Source organism: Gossypium raimondii, chromosome 4 (genome assembly GCF_025698545.1).
Source record: "Gossypium raimondii isolate GPD5lz chromosome 4, ASM2569854v1, whole genome shotgun sequence".
Taxonomy (NCBI): Eukaryota; Viridiplantae; Streptophyta; class Magnoliopsida; order Malvales; family Malvaceae; genus Gossypium; species Gossypium raimondii.
Window position 1 is genome coordinate 1,995,908 of NC_068568.1, and position 15,804 is coordinate 2,011,711.

A 15,804-nucleotide genomic window follows, 5' to 3' on the forward strand; every position below is an offset into this window, starting at 1 on the left:
AACAACCAAACCCAAAATATCAAAATCAAAACCCAAAAAATTAGAGCCTCGATGTTAAATGACCCAAACCCGAATCACTTAATTGAGATGATGAAACTGTAGGCAAGAGCAGCTCCGGTAACACCAGAGCCGACTATGATAATATCCGTAGTGCAACACCCTCACTATTCCCATTTTGTTTACACTGTTTCCTTTGGAAACACCATTGAAGCTGCTCTTTTCATCTTGTTGAGTCCCTAAATCTAACTACAGAAATGTAGTACAAGAAAACAAGCCCAAAAATAGGAGCTATAACCCCTGCACCTCCAACTATATATACTGCTTAGCCATGAAATGGAAGCTAAATGATTCTCTATTTATAGAACTTGGTTCGATAGTGGTGTTTAATTGGTGTGCAAATAAATCGATGAGATCATAATCTCTTTAAGTAACTTTTGCAGATATTGAAATAAGTATCAATATTAGTTACATCCTATCATCACTCTATAATAATCAACTTATGTATTTAATGCTACCTCTAATATGACTTTGTACATATTTAAAATACATTAATCAAAATTTTAGCATGTATGCGTTTATTGGATGAGTAGTTTAGATTTGATGTATTAAAAAATATAATCATCTTAAATTTTGATGACACTGTTTAACTTTTATCATAATAGTTAGAAGATGCACATGCAATAGGTACAACAAACATATGACCCATGCCAAATTCAAGCTAGAATTTAGTGCTCAAACTATTGATTATGCAAATAGAACTTGATCAATATAATATTTATATTTTATAGACTCAATTAGAACGTTTTGAAATTTAGGAACTAATTTAAAATTTGAGCTATAATGTGAGGATTTCTAGTGAAATTAACCCTATTAATTATTATTTAAAAATAATTTATATTAAAATTTGGAATTTTTAACATGCATGGTTATTATTATTTTTTAAAGAAAAATAGACGATGTTGTCTTATTAGAAACAACGTTATAATATTAAATAATTTATATTAAGTTTATTTATCACATATTCAAAATATATAAAATACACCGATTAAGTTTTAGCTCGATTAACGTTGATATTGTTACCAATATTAGAGGAAGTGAGTTCAAGTCTTACTGACGCATTATTCTCCTATTTATGAGTTGGAGAGAGGCTATTGGTAGTTCTAGATATTGTGTAAAAAAAAAAAGCAGATATAATCATAACCTAAAATAAAATTGTTAAAAAAAATACAACTCATTTATTTAATATTTTAAACGTGATACAAAGATTACCAAAACCAAAGGCGAACCTAGAAGGGCTTGCATGGGCCCCGCCCCCTAAAATAGATAATTGCTATTTAGGCCTTTCAAATTTTTAAAATTTAAAATTAGTAAAAGTAAAATTACACTTTAACCTTCTAAAATTATAAAAATTGATTTAATCCTTTAAAATTATAAACATATATACTATAAAAAATTAAAATTTCATTCGGCCCCTAAAAAATTGTTCTGGCTTTGCCCCTGACCAAATCTACTTAAAAATACTAACTCGCTTATTTAACATTTTAAACACAATACCTTAAAATAACACAGATTTGAACATTGAAATAAAATTGTTCACGAAATTTTTTTGCTAATAATACATAAACTTTCTTTTTAGACTTTTAAGTCCTTACTTCTAGGTGGAGTTCTATAATATGCAGGTACAGTTAGAGGGAAAAACATTTGTCTAACTCCTTCAGAGTGTAGAATGGGGAAAATGATATTTGATGAAACCTGAAAAACAACAAAGAAAAAGAAAACACATCATAATTATTCATATACCATATATATTATTATAAATTTATACTGAGCCTGTATTCGTGTTATATAAGAAATGTTTAGTAGAGATACTCACCCAAAAGAGTTTAGCCCCATTCCATAAGCGTTTGGGAGAAGGAAACGGAAGTAACAATCGTCCAACACCATATATTGCCAAGGCGAATAAATGAAATGCTAAGCTTAATGGACGAGGGCATAAACCAGAGATCATAGCTGATAGTCCCAAACCTCTATTTATGTTCGTTTGTTTATTTTAAGTTTGTTGGTGTTCAGTTTGTGTTAATTAAGAATTTTAAATTTTTGTTCATGTTATTTTATTTAAAATTTTGTGTGTTCATTTTCGTTTGTTTAATGTTCATGGACATGTTCATTTAAATTAATCGAATACGTTCACGAACATTAAACGAAGATGTTCATGAACATATAATTGAACATGTTCACGAACAATGTTAATAAATAATAAACAAACAAACCATAAACGGGTTTTAAGATAATTTTATTAATATATACTAATGAAATTGTTATAAGAAAAAATCTTTAATAAATAAACGAGCCATAAATGAGTCAATAAACGAGCTAATAAATGAGTTTGTTCGTGAACATAAATGAACTGAACACATCTATGTTTGTGTTCGTTCGTTTATTAAACGAATATAAAATTTTTGTTCATACTCGTTTATTTAATTTAATAAACGAATGTTATACAAACGATTCACGAACAATTCATCAAACATTCTGTTCATTTACCCCTACTTGCAATAGTCATAAATTATAACACCATCGATCACCTCACTCCTAACATCGTCATAAATATTTCCTTTATTTCTATAATTACTTTCAGCTTTAAGCTCACCGACCAATTAATGAATGTCAAACCAGTACAATTAGCTTGGCTCAAGTGTATGTCAATGATGAAGGTTACGTGGTTAGAATATGCTCTATTTTTTTATAAGAAATTTAGTTTCCTCTATATTTTAAATTTAACATTTTCGTTTCAATTGTGAATATCATTTTTTTTAATTTATTGGTGTGATATTTTGAAATAAAAAAAATATTTATTAATAGTTATGTAACATAAAAAAATAAAAAAACTATTTATTTTGATTTAAATATGAAAGCTCAATTCGATAAATTCAAATCAAAATCTAATCTAATTTTATTTGATCGTAAAAAAAATTAAATAACCCAAAACAGTTCAATCTAAACCGAATTAAACTCAGAACTGACAAAAACTTAAACTTGAAATTAACAACCAAACCCAAAATATCAAAATCAAAACCCAAAAAATTAGAGCCTCGATGTTAAATGACCCAAACCCGAATCACTTAATTGAGATGATGAAACTGTAGGCAAGAGCAGCTCCGGTAACACCAGAGCCGACTATGATAATATCCGTAGTGCAACACCCTCACTATTCCCATTTTTGTTTACACTGTTTCCCTTTGGAAACACCATTGAAGCTGCTCTTTTCATCTTGTTGAGTCCCCTAAATCTAACTACAGAAATGTAGTACAAGAAAACAAGCCCAAAAATAGGAGCTATAACCCCTGCACCTCCAACTATATATACTGCTTAGCCATGAAATGGAAGCTAAATGATTCTCTATTTATAGAACTTGGTTCGATAGTGGTGTTTAATTGGTGTGCAAATAAATCGATGAGATCATAATCTCTTTAAGTAACTTTTGCAGATATTGAAATAAGTATCAATATTAGTTACATCCTATCATCACTCTATAATAATCAACTTATGTATTTAATGCTACCTCTAATATGACTTTGTACATATTTAAAATACATTAATCAAAATTTTAGCATGTATGCGTTTATTGGATGAGTAGTTTAGATTTGATGTATTAAAAAATATAATCATCTTAAATTTTGATGACACTGTTTAACTTTTTATCATAATAGTTAGAAGATGCACATGCAATAGGTACAACAAACATATGACCCATGCCAAATTCAAGCTAGAATTTAGTGCTCAAACTATTGATTATGCAAATAGAACTTGATCAATATAATATTTATATTTTATAGACTCAATTAGAACGTTTTGAAATTTAGGAACTAATTTAAAATTTGAGCTATAATGTGAGGATTTCTAGTGAAATTAACCCTATTAATTATTATTTAAAAATAATTTATATTAAAATTTGGAATTTTTAACATGCATGGTTATTATTATTTTTAAAGAAAAATAGACGATGTTGTCTTATTAGAAACAACGTTATAATATTAAATAATTTATATTAAGTTTATTTATCACATATTCAAAATATATAAAAATACACCGATTAAGTTTTAGCTCGATTAACGTTGATATTGTTACCAATATTAGAGGAAGTGAGTTCAAGTGCGCTGAAACGCATTATTCTCCTATTTATGAGTTGGAGAGAGGCTATTGGTAGTTCTAGATATTGTGTAAAAAAAAAAAGCAGATATAATCATAACCTAAAATAAAATTGTTAAAAAAAATACAACTCATTTATTTAATATTTTAAACGTGATACAAAGATTACCAAAACCAAAGGCGAACCTAGCGGGGCTTGCATGGGCCCTGGCCCCCCTAAAATAGATAATTGCTATTTAGGCCTTTCAAATTTTTTTAAAATTTAAAATTAGTAAAAGTAAAATTACACTTTAACCTTCTAAAATTATAAAAATTGATTTAATCCTTTAAAATTATAAACATATATACTATAAAAATTAAAATTTCATTCGCCCTAAAAATTGTTCGCTTTGCCCTGACCAAATCTACTTAAAAATACTAACTCGCTTATTTAACATTTTAAACACAATACCTTAAAATAACACAGATTTGAACATTGAAATAAAATTGTTCACGAAATTTTTTGCTAATAATACATAAACTTTCTTTTAGACTTTTAAGTCCTTACTTCTAGGTGGAGTTCTATAATATGCAGGTACAGTTAGAGGGAAAACATTTGTCTAACTCCTTCAGAGTGTAGAATGGGGAAAATGATATTTGATGAAACCTGAAAACAACAAAGAAAAGAAAACACATCATAATTATTCATATACCATATATATTATTATAAATTTATACTGAGCCTGTATTCGTGTTATATAAGAAATGTTTAGTAGAGATACTCACCCAAAAGAGTTTAGCCCCATTCCATAAGCGTTTGGGAGAAGGAAACGGAAGTAACAATCGTCCAACACCATATATTGCCAAGGCGAATAAATGAAATGCTAAGCTTAATGGACGAGGGCATAAACCAGAGATCATAGCTGATAGTCCACTTGAAAATACACCTCCAAGTCTCAGATATCCAATGCATGCATGTTGTATATCTTCAATTGTAGGATCAGAAGAGGAACTGAAAACCTTATGTAGGACACTGGCTAGTATATTTATTGTAGATGACATTGGCTGCATGTAATTAAAGTGTAAAATAATATCATTTTCTTCATTGTCATTCACTTTTCAAAATGTATATAAAACATGAAATTGTAATACCTTCCTAAGAGTATAAAAAGATTGGAGATATTTGCAAACAACGGATGCATCGGATAGATCATGCAAAGGTCTTAGAAGATCCCTTAGTAAAACAACATCAGATAGTGCAACAGTCATTCCCCCACCGGTTATGGCGTGTCGCATATTTAATGAATCTCCGATGAGAAGGGCACCGGGAGTCCGGTGTGGAGCATCAGCCATGATTCTGTTCGGCATTATTTTAATGTTGTCTTTTTTCTCTATTGCAGATATAAAGGAATCGTATGTTTCAGGAAATACCTAAAATGTATGAATCATATTGTTAGTATGCAAAATCAATCAAATTACACTAATGAATAGAATAAAAGAAAAATCCAAGTACCTTGGGAGCCACCAAAGTTTTCAAGTAATGGGACATTTCACCATTGGAAAGAGAGGGTAGATTTTGACTAGGAACATCCACCATGCAACGAATTTCAGTGCTACTAATGGGATAAAATACGATAGGTGAAGGATCTGCTAATATGATTGCTCCATGATTTTGATCCGAAAGCTTACAGTTCGTCAAGATAAAACCAACAAAATAAGAGGGGACATCAACCTACAGAAATAATCAAGACCTTTATGTATATTTTCTCAAAAAAATTTAATAGATCTAATTATTGGCTTTAATCAATCTTCTATGCTGAAAATTCGAATTTAAACCATCCTTAACTTAGCATAATTTCGTCTCTTTATAATATTATTAGTAGGTCCAAATTGATAATATTACTAATGTTATTGATGTGATTATGTGAAAATTCTTTCAAAATCAGCTTTGAGAATTTGGTTGACATATAAATTTATTATTAGCTTAACATGGTTGATTGTGTGATCGAAAACAATAAAAGAAATTTTACATCATCACTTTAATGTTGTCAATTTGGATAAAAAATAATATTATAAAAGTAGAAGAATCAAATTATACGAAAATAAGTAAACATATTAAATCCGAAATTTAAGTGACTAAAACCGGAATTAAGCCAATTTAACAAGAATTCGTAAGCATTTTCTCACCTTTGGATTGCAGAGAGAGCGTCTCAAATTCGAGAAACAACCATCGCAGACGACGGTGAGAGAAGCATAAGCTGTCAGCATTTGACTACTCTTATCTTTGTAGTGACCTCCTTTAATAGTCCCATTTTCTTCAAGCAAAGATGTTACTGTCCCTTGTTCTAGACTTACACTACATTATCATACATCACCATAACATGAATTTGGGGCTTGTCGAAAAGAAATGGTTTGAAAGATGTACCAAGTCATTTAATCTATTAAAATTAATATTTCGACATTATATGTTGAAATCGAAGAAAAATTGAGACAAAAGAGATAAAGTACTTGTGAAGAGATGCAGCTTTCTTCCGCAACTTTTGAACGAATCGATTATTATGAAAGCTTTTTCCTACAACATGTGAGTGAAATTTTTCTAGAGGATAAGAAATGGGGGCATTCTTTCCATCTTTGTATAGAATATAACCTTGATTTCGTTGAGCATCAATCTCATCTACACAATCTGCAATGGTAATATTCAATTTAGAAAAAAACTATATAAATAACATCATAACATCATATCGCATTTGTTGTTTAAGTTGTTTGTTACCCTCAAGCCCTAGCTCAATTAACTTGAGGTAGCCCCCTGGCATTAGACTTTCACCAGCGATTCTATCAGGTGGATTTAAGTCCCTCTCAATTACACGCACCTGACGTCCATCCTATAACATGCAAGCAGAGAAGAATGGTCAAGAGTGGATTTATTAATTCTGACCCGAATTTGAGATCAAAGTCATAAACCCAAATTGATCTTAATCCAACACTGACACGAAACCCAAAACCAATCGTGGAACTAGATTGCCCCCAAAAAATTGGTATTGCAATGATAAATTTTCATTTGGCTCAAACATTTTTAATTTACTTAGAAAAATTTTTGGATTCGTCTTACTCAAAACAACTTGAATTTAAAATGACTTGAATCGAATCTTTATTTGATTAAAATTTGAAATGACTTAAAATTTTAAAACCCGAGTTAATATGAACGGGGCTGATCCAATCTAAAATCAAAGTATATATATATATATATATATATATATAGGGACCTTTCCAAGAGAATAGGCAAGAGCAGCACCGGCAACACCAGCTCTGACTATGATAACATCCGTAGTCCCAACATCCTCACCACTTCCATTTTTGTTTATACGGTTTTCCTTTGGAAACTCCATAGAAGCTCTTCTTTTAAGCTTGCTTAGTCCCCAAAATCTCACTAAAGAATTGTAGTACAAGAAAACAAACCCCAAAAGAGGGGCTATAACAACTGCAACTCCAACTATATACTGCTCAACCATTGATTTAGGAACCATGTATGGAATGAATAATCAAGAAGAACAGCATTTATAGAAGAAAGGCGAGCGGTGAATGATGAGTGAAGCTATTGTTTATGTACTTCACGTCTTTATTTCCGTTAAGTTTGATGTAAAGAAGCAATAATTTATAATTTTGTCCCACATGCTACGTTAGCTGCCATTGAAATTGAATGACAAATGGCTTATCACTTTGGATCATATGCCAATTGCATCACATGTACAGTCGAGGCTCCTACCTTTTTATATCGAAAATGATTAATTGAAGTGGTACTCAAATGGATTTCTTTTCATCAATTTAATTGTTTTCTAAGATATAAAATGGTAAATGCAATGTAATGTCATGGATGTTTAAAGCAATTGGATTAAATTAAATTTCCATGTATTAGCCAATTGAGTTTTAGCTCGATTAGTATTGATATTGTTACCAGTACAGGAGAAAATGAGTTTGAGTGCGCTAAAGTGCATTATGCTCCTATTTAAGGGTTAGGGAAGAGCTATGCCGCATTATATCAAAAAGAGCAAATATGTTTTAGTTAGCTACAAATTATTGTATTCATATAATACGTACAAAAATATTTAAATTTTGATTTACATATTTCAATTATATTCTATGACAAATTCAAACTAGAAATGATATTTTAAAATCTCAATTAAAATATTTTGAAATTTAATATTAGAATCAGTATTAGATAAGAAATTTTATATAAACAATTGAAAAAGACAAATTATACCTCAAAAGAAAGAAAGTCAATTTCTTTTGGTACATATCTCGAAAGAAAGCAACAAACATTGAACGTAAATACACGTAGAAACTAAGGTCAGCAATATGAAAAGTTTGTGAGAGTAGCAATACAAGAAAATTTGGACAGTTTGGCTTAGCTGACCTATATCTAAAATCAACCGTTGGAGCTTCCAATGTACTTAAATGTGTGATCTCTTAGTATATATGTTTATCCATTTGGAGCTAGGATCCCTGCAAATATGCATCAATAGACAGCTGGTTGAAGTTCAGTGAGATTTGTGTAATATTAAGCGGCTGACTATGCAACTTAGTGATGCCTAGAAAGACTTTAGTATATCGGTGCTTCCAAATAATCCAGATGGTAACAAAAGTACCATAACTACATTAGGACGTTTGAGGTTTCGAGGTAAGAGGGAATCTGGTTCCCATCATTTAATTGACTTTACGCTGAACTCGACGTCCATAAGAGTTTGAGGTTAGTGTAAAACTCGTTGATGGGAATCCTAAATGAAATTTTTTAAACTTTGACATTTGGGGATATGTTGTCTGAGGTTATGTCGTGATAGCATTGATACTTTATCAACACAAAACTATCTTAGCTATGATTAGTATTTTGAAAATCGGATGGACTAAACTATATGTGTACCATATGTTCTACATTCGGCACATTTTACAAAATTTATGAGAAGAGAAAGGATTGTATAAAATTGTGATTCCACGTTATCCCTATCCCTTTAAAGGAGCATGTTAAATCAGATATTTCCTCCTGATTTTCAGCTTTTTTTCCTGAAAACATTCAAATCCAACTAAAAATGCTAAAAATCAAAAGGAAAAATCTGATTTGTTATGCTCCTATTAGAAAAGGGATAAGAATGACGTGAAATCACAGTTTCATATAATCCCTTCTCTTGTGAGAAAGTTTGCAAATTAAGAATTACAACGATAAGTTATAAACATGGGTACATAATGATATTTTTTTTTTTAAAATTCAAATTTGTTTATAATGGTTGATTCAATTGTTTTATGCAGGGGCGTAGCTAGGAGGCTTCCTGGCTCTCTTAAAATAGAAAAATTTTCATTTAAGCCCTTAAAATATTTTAAAGTTTTAAATTAGTAAAGGTAAAATTACACTTTGGCCTCCCCTAAAATGATAAAAAATTGATTTAATTATTTAAAAATTATAAAGATATAAGCTATTAAAATGGTGAAATTGCATTTTTACTATTCGCCCCTTGAAAAGATTTCTGGCTTCGGCGCTAATTTTATGTCATTATTGCAAAATTTTAGTTTATATTTATGGACTCAAATAAGTTTAAAATCAAGTGGTTTAATTTAAAGTGATCAAGTTATTTACTTTAATAAAAATTAAACCACTGCAATTCATTTAGTTACTTGAGGTGCGTAATTAAACGTTTATCGCTATAAATTTATTCTCCTTCCACCTATTAGGGTTACAAACACAAACAAAATGGAAGATTAATAAAAAGTTTTATAGCCTCCATCATTATCGATTGCGTAACAAGAGGAAAAAGATTAAGGAGGAAAAATCATTTTATAGTGGTATTTTTATCCATGATCTAATGCTTGATTTCAATTCCGCATCAAGAAATTATTTATATTTGTGGAAAAGAGCTTAAAATTGTTAATTATGTAATATTAGGTTTATCTGCATGATCTTTAGTTAAGATGATGTGAATATATGGATTATCAGAAATCTTGAGAAAAATTAAGCATTTTGGGATCTTGGATTATTGTATTTTCCTTGTTAGTATTTGTTCATCTTCATCCTCTGTTTTCTTCCAGCAAACATATGCAACCAATCTCAATTTCAACTTACACCATTTGAAATCTCTTTTTCAAACTTTTATGGGGAGTTTTGAATTCCTCATGTACAAAGAAACCCTTCAACAAAACTGACTTTTTGATACAATAAACTTTTGGATCATAACATAACCTTTTCAATGAACAATAATATCAGTGAGTTTACTAGGATCAGCCTCTTCAAGCATTTGAACTACCATTCTCATGCTTGGTCTGAGAACCGGAATCTTCGCCGTGCAATGGACCGCAATGCGTAACACCTTGATGACATCTTCCTTCAATGCATTGGCGATGTTCATGTCCACCACCTCATCCAAAATTTCATTGTTCTCAAGTTTAGTGTAGATCCAGTGTACTATGTCCTTGTTCTCTCCGAATTCGGGCTCTAATGGCCTTTTTCCGGTGACCAATTCCATCAATACAACCCCAAAGCTGTAAACATCGCACTTCTCGTTTATATTGCACGTGTATGCATACTCTGCAATCAAAACGTAAATGGTAGTGAAATTTGTGCATTTTAATGAGTCCAACATAAACAAATAAAGAAAGAACATACCAGGAGCAATGTATCCATGAGTTCCAGCTATAAAATGAGTCCAATCCCCTCCACTACCATTCTGCACAATCTTTGCAAGTCCGAAATCGGCAATCCTCGGTTTCCACTCTTCATCTAACAAAATATTGCTTGATTTCACGTCACGGTGTATAACGGGTCTGTCATATCCATGGTGCAAATACTTTAACCCTCTAGCGGCCCCTAATGCAATGGCATATCTCAGTTCCCAACTCATATCGATCTTTGGACATGAGTGTAGCTTGTCCCACAAGCTTCCATTCGGTAAGTACTCGTAAACCAGTAGGCTGCAATCCTCACTTGTGATACTACAGAAAAGCTTCACCACATTCACATGCCTGATGGCACTCAACGCGGTCACCTCAGCATCATATTCTTGTGACCGGAATTTGCTTTTTGTTAGCATAGTAGCACTGCTCCGGTAGCTTTTACCGTTGCTAGAATCTGAGGTCCAAATGTGCTTAACAGCTAGTTTTTTACCGCCATTCAATTCGACCTTATAGACATTTCCAGATCCACCTTTACCTATCAAATTCTCTGATTTGATGCCGTTGGTGATATCCTTTTCAGTGAAACTTAGCATGTGAAATGATTTCATTTCCCATGAACCCTGCTTCAATGGATGATTAAGATTAGTCTTCCTTACCTTGACAAACATGTAACATCCTATTGATAAAACCAGCACTAGTATTCCGGCTATGAAACATGATAAAAACGTTCGAAGATGACTCAATGTACCGGAATCTGATGAACATGGCTGAAAGTCCTTGAGATTTGAGCTGCATAGGCCTAGATTCCCCTCAAAGCCATCTTTAAAAACCTCAACTGATAAAGATTTGGGTATTGGACCGACCAACCGGTTATCGGACAAGTCTAAAAGACTTAATCTCAAAGATGACAAAGAAGTCGGGATTTCACCAGAGAGTGTGTTTTTGGATAAATTCAATGAGTTCAGGCTCTGTAAAGATCCAACGCTATCAGGGATTTCCCCATAGAGTGAGTTACCAGCAAGGTTTACATCATGCAAAGAAACACACGAGCCTAATGAGTCCGGTATCGTACCCGAAAACATGTTACCATCCAAATAAAGGCTGCCTAAGCTTTTCAATTCTCCGATGGTTCCCGGAATTTGTCCAGAAAATTGATTCAAACTAACATGAATAGAGACTAATGAAGAAGCTTTAGAGATTGAAGCAGGCAATTCACCTGAAAATCGATTATTTGACAGCAATAGTTGTGCAAGTGACTTGGCATTACCAATATCCCCTGTCACAGGACCTTCAAATTGATTCATGGTAAGATCAATTAAGGCAAGATTTGGCAAGCTCCAAATACCAGCAGGGACAATACCAGATAACAAATTGTTATTTACTCGAAATCGAGCCAAGGACTTACAGTTTGCATAACTTTTAGGGATAGTGCCAGTTAAGTTGTTCTGCAGCAGAAGAAGTTTAACCATTTTGCCATTTTTGCACATATCTGGTGGTATAGGACCCGTCAAGAAATTCTCCGAGACATCTATGAAAATGAAATCCGACCACGATCCGATTTTGGGGGGAATTCGACCACTAAGGTTGTTCCTATAAAGTGATAACCCTACAAGGTACTTGAACTCACCAAACTCCTCAGGTATCTTACCTGAAAAATGATTTTCAAAGAGCTGCAAAGAAGCAAGGTTGTTCAAGGACCGCAGCTCCGATAATTTGCCTCGAAGCATATTCATTGACGCATCAAAGTTCACTAGACTCGTGAGATTACCGAATCCAACAGGCAAGTTTCCTGACAATGAGTTGTTGTAAAGCTGAAGTTGCCAAAGTTTGTCAAGTTGGATAATCCCTGCAGGGATCGGACCAGACAATGTATTATCAGCGAGTTCGAGATTTCGTAGCCGAGTAAGGTTGTGAATTCCCTCAGGAATCTGTCCAGTGATACTACAATTAGTGAGATACAACCAATACAATTTCTCAAGGTATAGGACTACCTGTGGAAATGGACTTGATGCAAATGGGTTATCACCAAGGCTTAAGAAAGTCAATTCCTTGAGATTTTCCAGTGATTTCCATGGAAAATGACCTGAAAATCCACTACTGTTCAAACTCAAGAACTTCAATTCATTTAAAGGAGACAGATCAGGGACTTGTCCAGAAAATGAATTCAACCCCAAATCCAGGTACTGCAACCCTGTACAGTTCTTCATGTCTTCATCAGTTACCTTACCATACAATGAATTGTCCCCAAAATCAATCTTCACCAATGATTTTAGCTCACAAATGGACCCAAATGGAATATAACCAATCAATTGTTGATGGGGAAGATTGATTTCCTTTACGAATCCATTCGAATTACAAACAACTCCATTGAAATTACATGCAGATCTTCCTTGTATCCATGAACTGAAAACATCAGTATTTGAATTTTGTAGAGCAGACTTCAACTTTAACAATATCTGCAACTCATCGGACTCGGCACAGGACATTTCGATGATTGAAACAAAAACAAGAAACATGGGAAGAAGCCATTGTTGGATAGACATGGTAGCAAATGAAGGCTAAATTGAGCCTGCAGGTGGAGAAAACTGGGTTTAATCTAAGGAAGTAAAGATAATATCATAAAAATCATCATATTTTTTTGTCTGCAGTATTTACAGTCAAAGAAGATTAAAAGGGTCAGCAAATACAGTTGCTATAATTGGCGAATCAAAAGACTATAATTATCAGCTTAAGGCTTAAAGTCATGGGAATGTGATGTCATGTATGGAAATGGGTAAGACATGAAGTGTAGGAAACTGGAAAAACAATGGCCGCCGCGTTTGACTGAGGTCTGCATTATGCACGGCCGCCATGTCGAAGAAAGTCGGTGGAAAAACGAACATATTTCCACCCTGCCATTAAAATTTTCTCCATGCATCAGTTCCTTAATGGTTCACTGGTCTATATCAGCTGTCACCGAATCGAAATGCGACAAATGTTCCAAATGTTTAAACAATTAATAATCTGACCGTAGAAAAATAAAAGTATGCAAGGCAAGTTCTTGGATGTTTCCTAGCTCCTACCTGTGGTCTTGATCACTAATTAATAAAACTTTTTACTTAATTACAAAAATAATATTTCATTTACAATAATTTACATAAAGTTCATCACAATAAACAAGTGCTCTCAATTTCGCCCATAAAACAATAAATAGGCCCTCTTAAATAGACATAAATTTTCTTTGTTAAAAATACAATTAATGTGAAACTTTATCTCCTCAAAATTAATTTCGATTAAATCTTCAATATGGAATAAAGTAGAAGAGATCTTATTGAACTAGTCTTCCACTAAAAATCTTTGAAATGTGCTTTTAAAAAGTTCAAAAAAGTCCTTTATATGCAAACTAAGTTTCAATTGAAGTTATAATGTAACTGGCACCAACAATCTTCGCTTTTGATAGTTTTTATTGAAGACATTTACAAATTTCAAACAAGGAAAATATGGTCTTCAACACAACATTCCCTGTTAAACCAATCCAAACAGCTATGAATAATAACTATGAAATCAATCATGGTATTACCCAGTGAGGAATTCACTATGTACTCATGATAAAAGTTATGATTTAAGCTAAATCCATCTTAAATTATCGCAGCCTCACTCTTGTTCATGTACACTAAACTCTCTCACCAAGTAAGCTTTTCTTGTAGAAAGCATAAAAACAAACTGATAGGACCAGGGATTTTTAGTTAACAAGACTATTATCCGAATCCAAGGAAAGACGTGCGAAATGATATAAAAAATATCGAGTACTAACTTTATCTCATTAAATTATTGCCATCCAATTAAAAGACATATAATAGAAATTATATATAAAGTTCCTAACAGGGAAATTTGTCACGCTAGAAATACAAAAGCTGAACGTAGTTTCTTCACGGGCTCCTTCACTGTCATGCAGAATTCCATATCCATCTGAAAGAAAATGAGATTAAAGAAAAATGTAAATTAATGACTTCCCGTTGAAGGGCTTTTTGCAGTTAATACTGAAATCAAAGTACCTGAGCAACAATGGTGATATGAAGAGCACAACTCCCAAATGCCATTACAATTAATGTTGTTGATGACTGTTAGGTGAAATTTGTTGAAAAGTGGCCAACCATACTGTGATGAGTTTGTTGAAGAGCTTGCAACTTGTATGCATGTTGCAGCTTGTATGTTTGCTGCAATAGCAAGTTCCTTGTTTAGTTACATCGTAATTATGTTTGGTTCAAAATGAACAACCTTGATAACAGCTTGATGTGTTTAAGTAGCTGAATGACTTGTTTAATTGATTTGTTTTAGTATACAAGTAATGTTTCACAACTTACGAGGTTGATTAGTGATATTAGTTGTGTTTGGTAGAAAAATTGTCTATAAAAGTCACGTATTGTTTTGTTTATGATAATGAAAATTAGTTTTTCATACCTTGTTGCACGTTTGTGAGCAAGTAAAATGTTTCATGCATCTTGATACTTTATTCTTTGTCATGTTTTCTACTTTTGCAGCTGATAAAACGCTAACAATTGGTATCATTTGCCTAAGTCTTTGAGGGCCATTTATTTTGCTTCTGTTGCATGTTAAGAAAGATAGAAGTTGTTAAAGCCTATTATCTTTGAGGGATGGTTGTTAAGGCAGCAACGGCTTACCCCTGTGAGACTCCCAAACAAGCTTGGGATAACTTGAAGGAGGAGTTGATGGAGTAAGAGCAAGTCTATCAAAGCGCTAAGGAAGAGTGTTAAAAAATGGCCAACCATATTGCTGTGATGATTTTGTTGAAGAGCTCACAACTCGTATGCTTGCTGCAATAGCAAGTTTCTTGTTTAGTTACATTGTAATTATGTTTGGTTGAAAATGAACAAGCTTGATGTGCTTAGGAAGCTGACTGACTTGTTTAGTTGGCTTGTTTTAGTATACAAGTAATGTTTCACAACTTATTAGGTTGATTAGTGGTAGTAGTTGTGTTTGGTAGAAAAAATTGTCTATAAAAATCATGTATTACTTTATTTA

General features: G+C 32.5%; 2 protein-coding genes across 3 annotated transcripts; both read right to left on the reverse strand.

Moving 5' to 3' along the window:
• Positions 1-1,441: 1,441 nt before the first annotated feature.
• LOC105778884 (squalene monooxygenase SE2) lies at positions 1,442-7,726 on the reverse strand. 2 transcript variants are annotated; one of them, XM_052629087.1, is made up of 8 exons: positions 7,392-7,724; positions 6,899-7,010; positions 6,637-6,811; positions 6,316-6,484; positions 5,642-5,860; positions 5,281-5,559; positions 4,915-5,193; positions 1,442-1,752 (listed from the first exon to the last, which is right to left on the reverse strand). In XM_052629087.1, exons 1-8 carry the CDS (start codon positions 7,650-7,652, stop codon positions 1,633-1,635), a joined length of 1,614 nt encoding a protein of 537 aa, XP_052485047.1. In that variant the 5' UTR covers positions 7,653-7,724; the 3' UTR covers positions 1,442-1,632. The 2 variants fall into 2 exon arrangements, with proteins under 2 accessions (XP_052485047.1, XP_052485048.1); XM_052629088.1 differs by lacking the exon at positions 1,442-1,752 and adding an exon at positions 4,555-4,795 and having other exon boundaries at positions 7,392-7,726.
• A 2,493-nt stretch (positions 7,727-10,219) lies between these two features.
• On the reverse strand, positions 10,220-13,737 carry LOC105780889 (receptor-like protein kinase 7). The gene is made up of 2 exons (XM_012605415.2): positions 10,775-13,737; positions 10,220-10,696 (listed from the first exon to the last, which is right to left on the reverse strand). The coding sequence occupies exons 1-2, from the start codon at positions 13,323-13,325 to the stop codon at positions 10,356-10,358; spliced, it is 2,892 nt and encodes a 963-aa protein (XP_012460869.1). The 5' UTR covers positions 13,326-13,737; the 3' UTR covers positions 10,220-10,355.
• Positions 13,738-15,804: the final 2,067 nt, after the last annotated feature.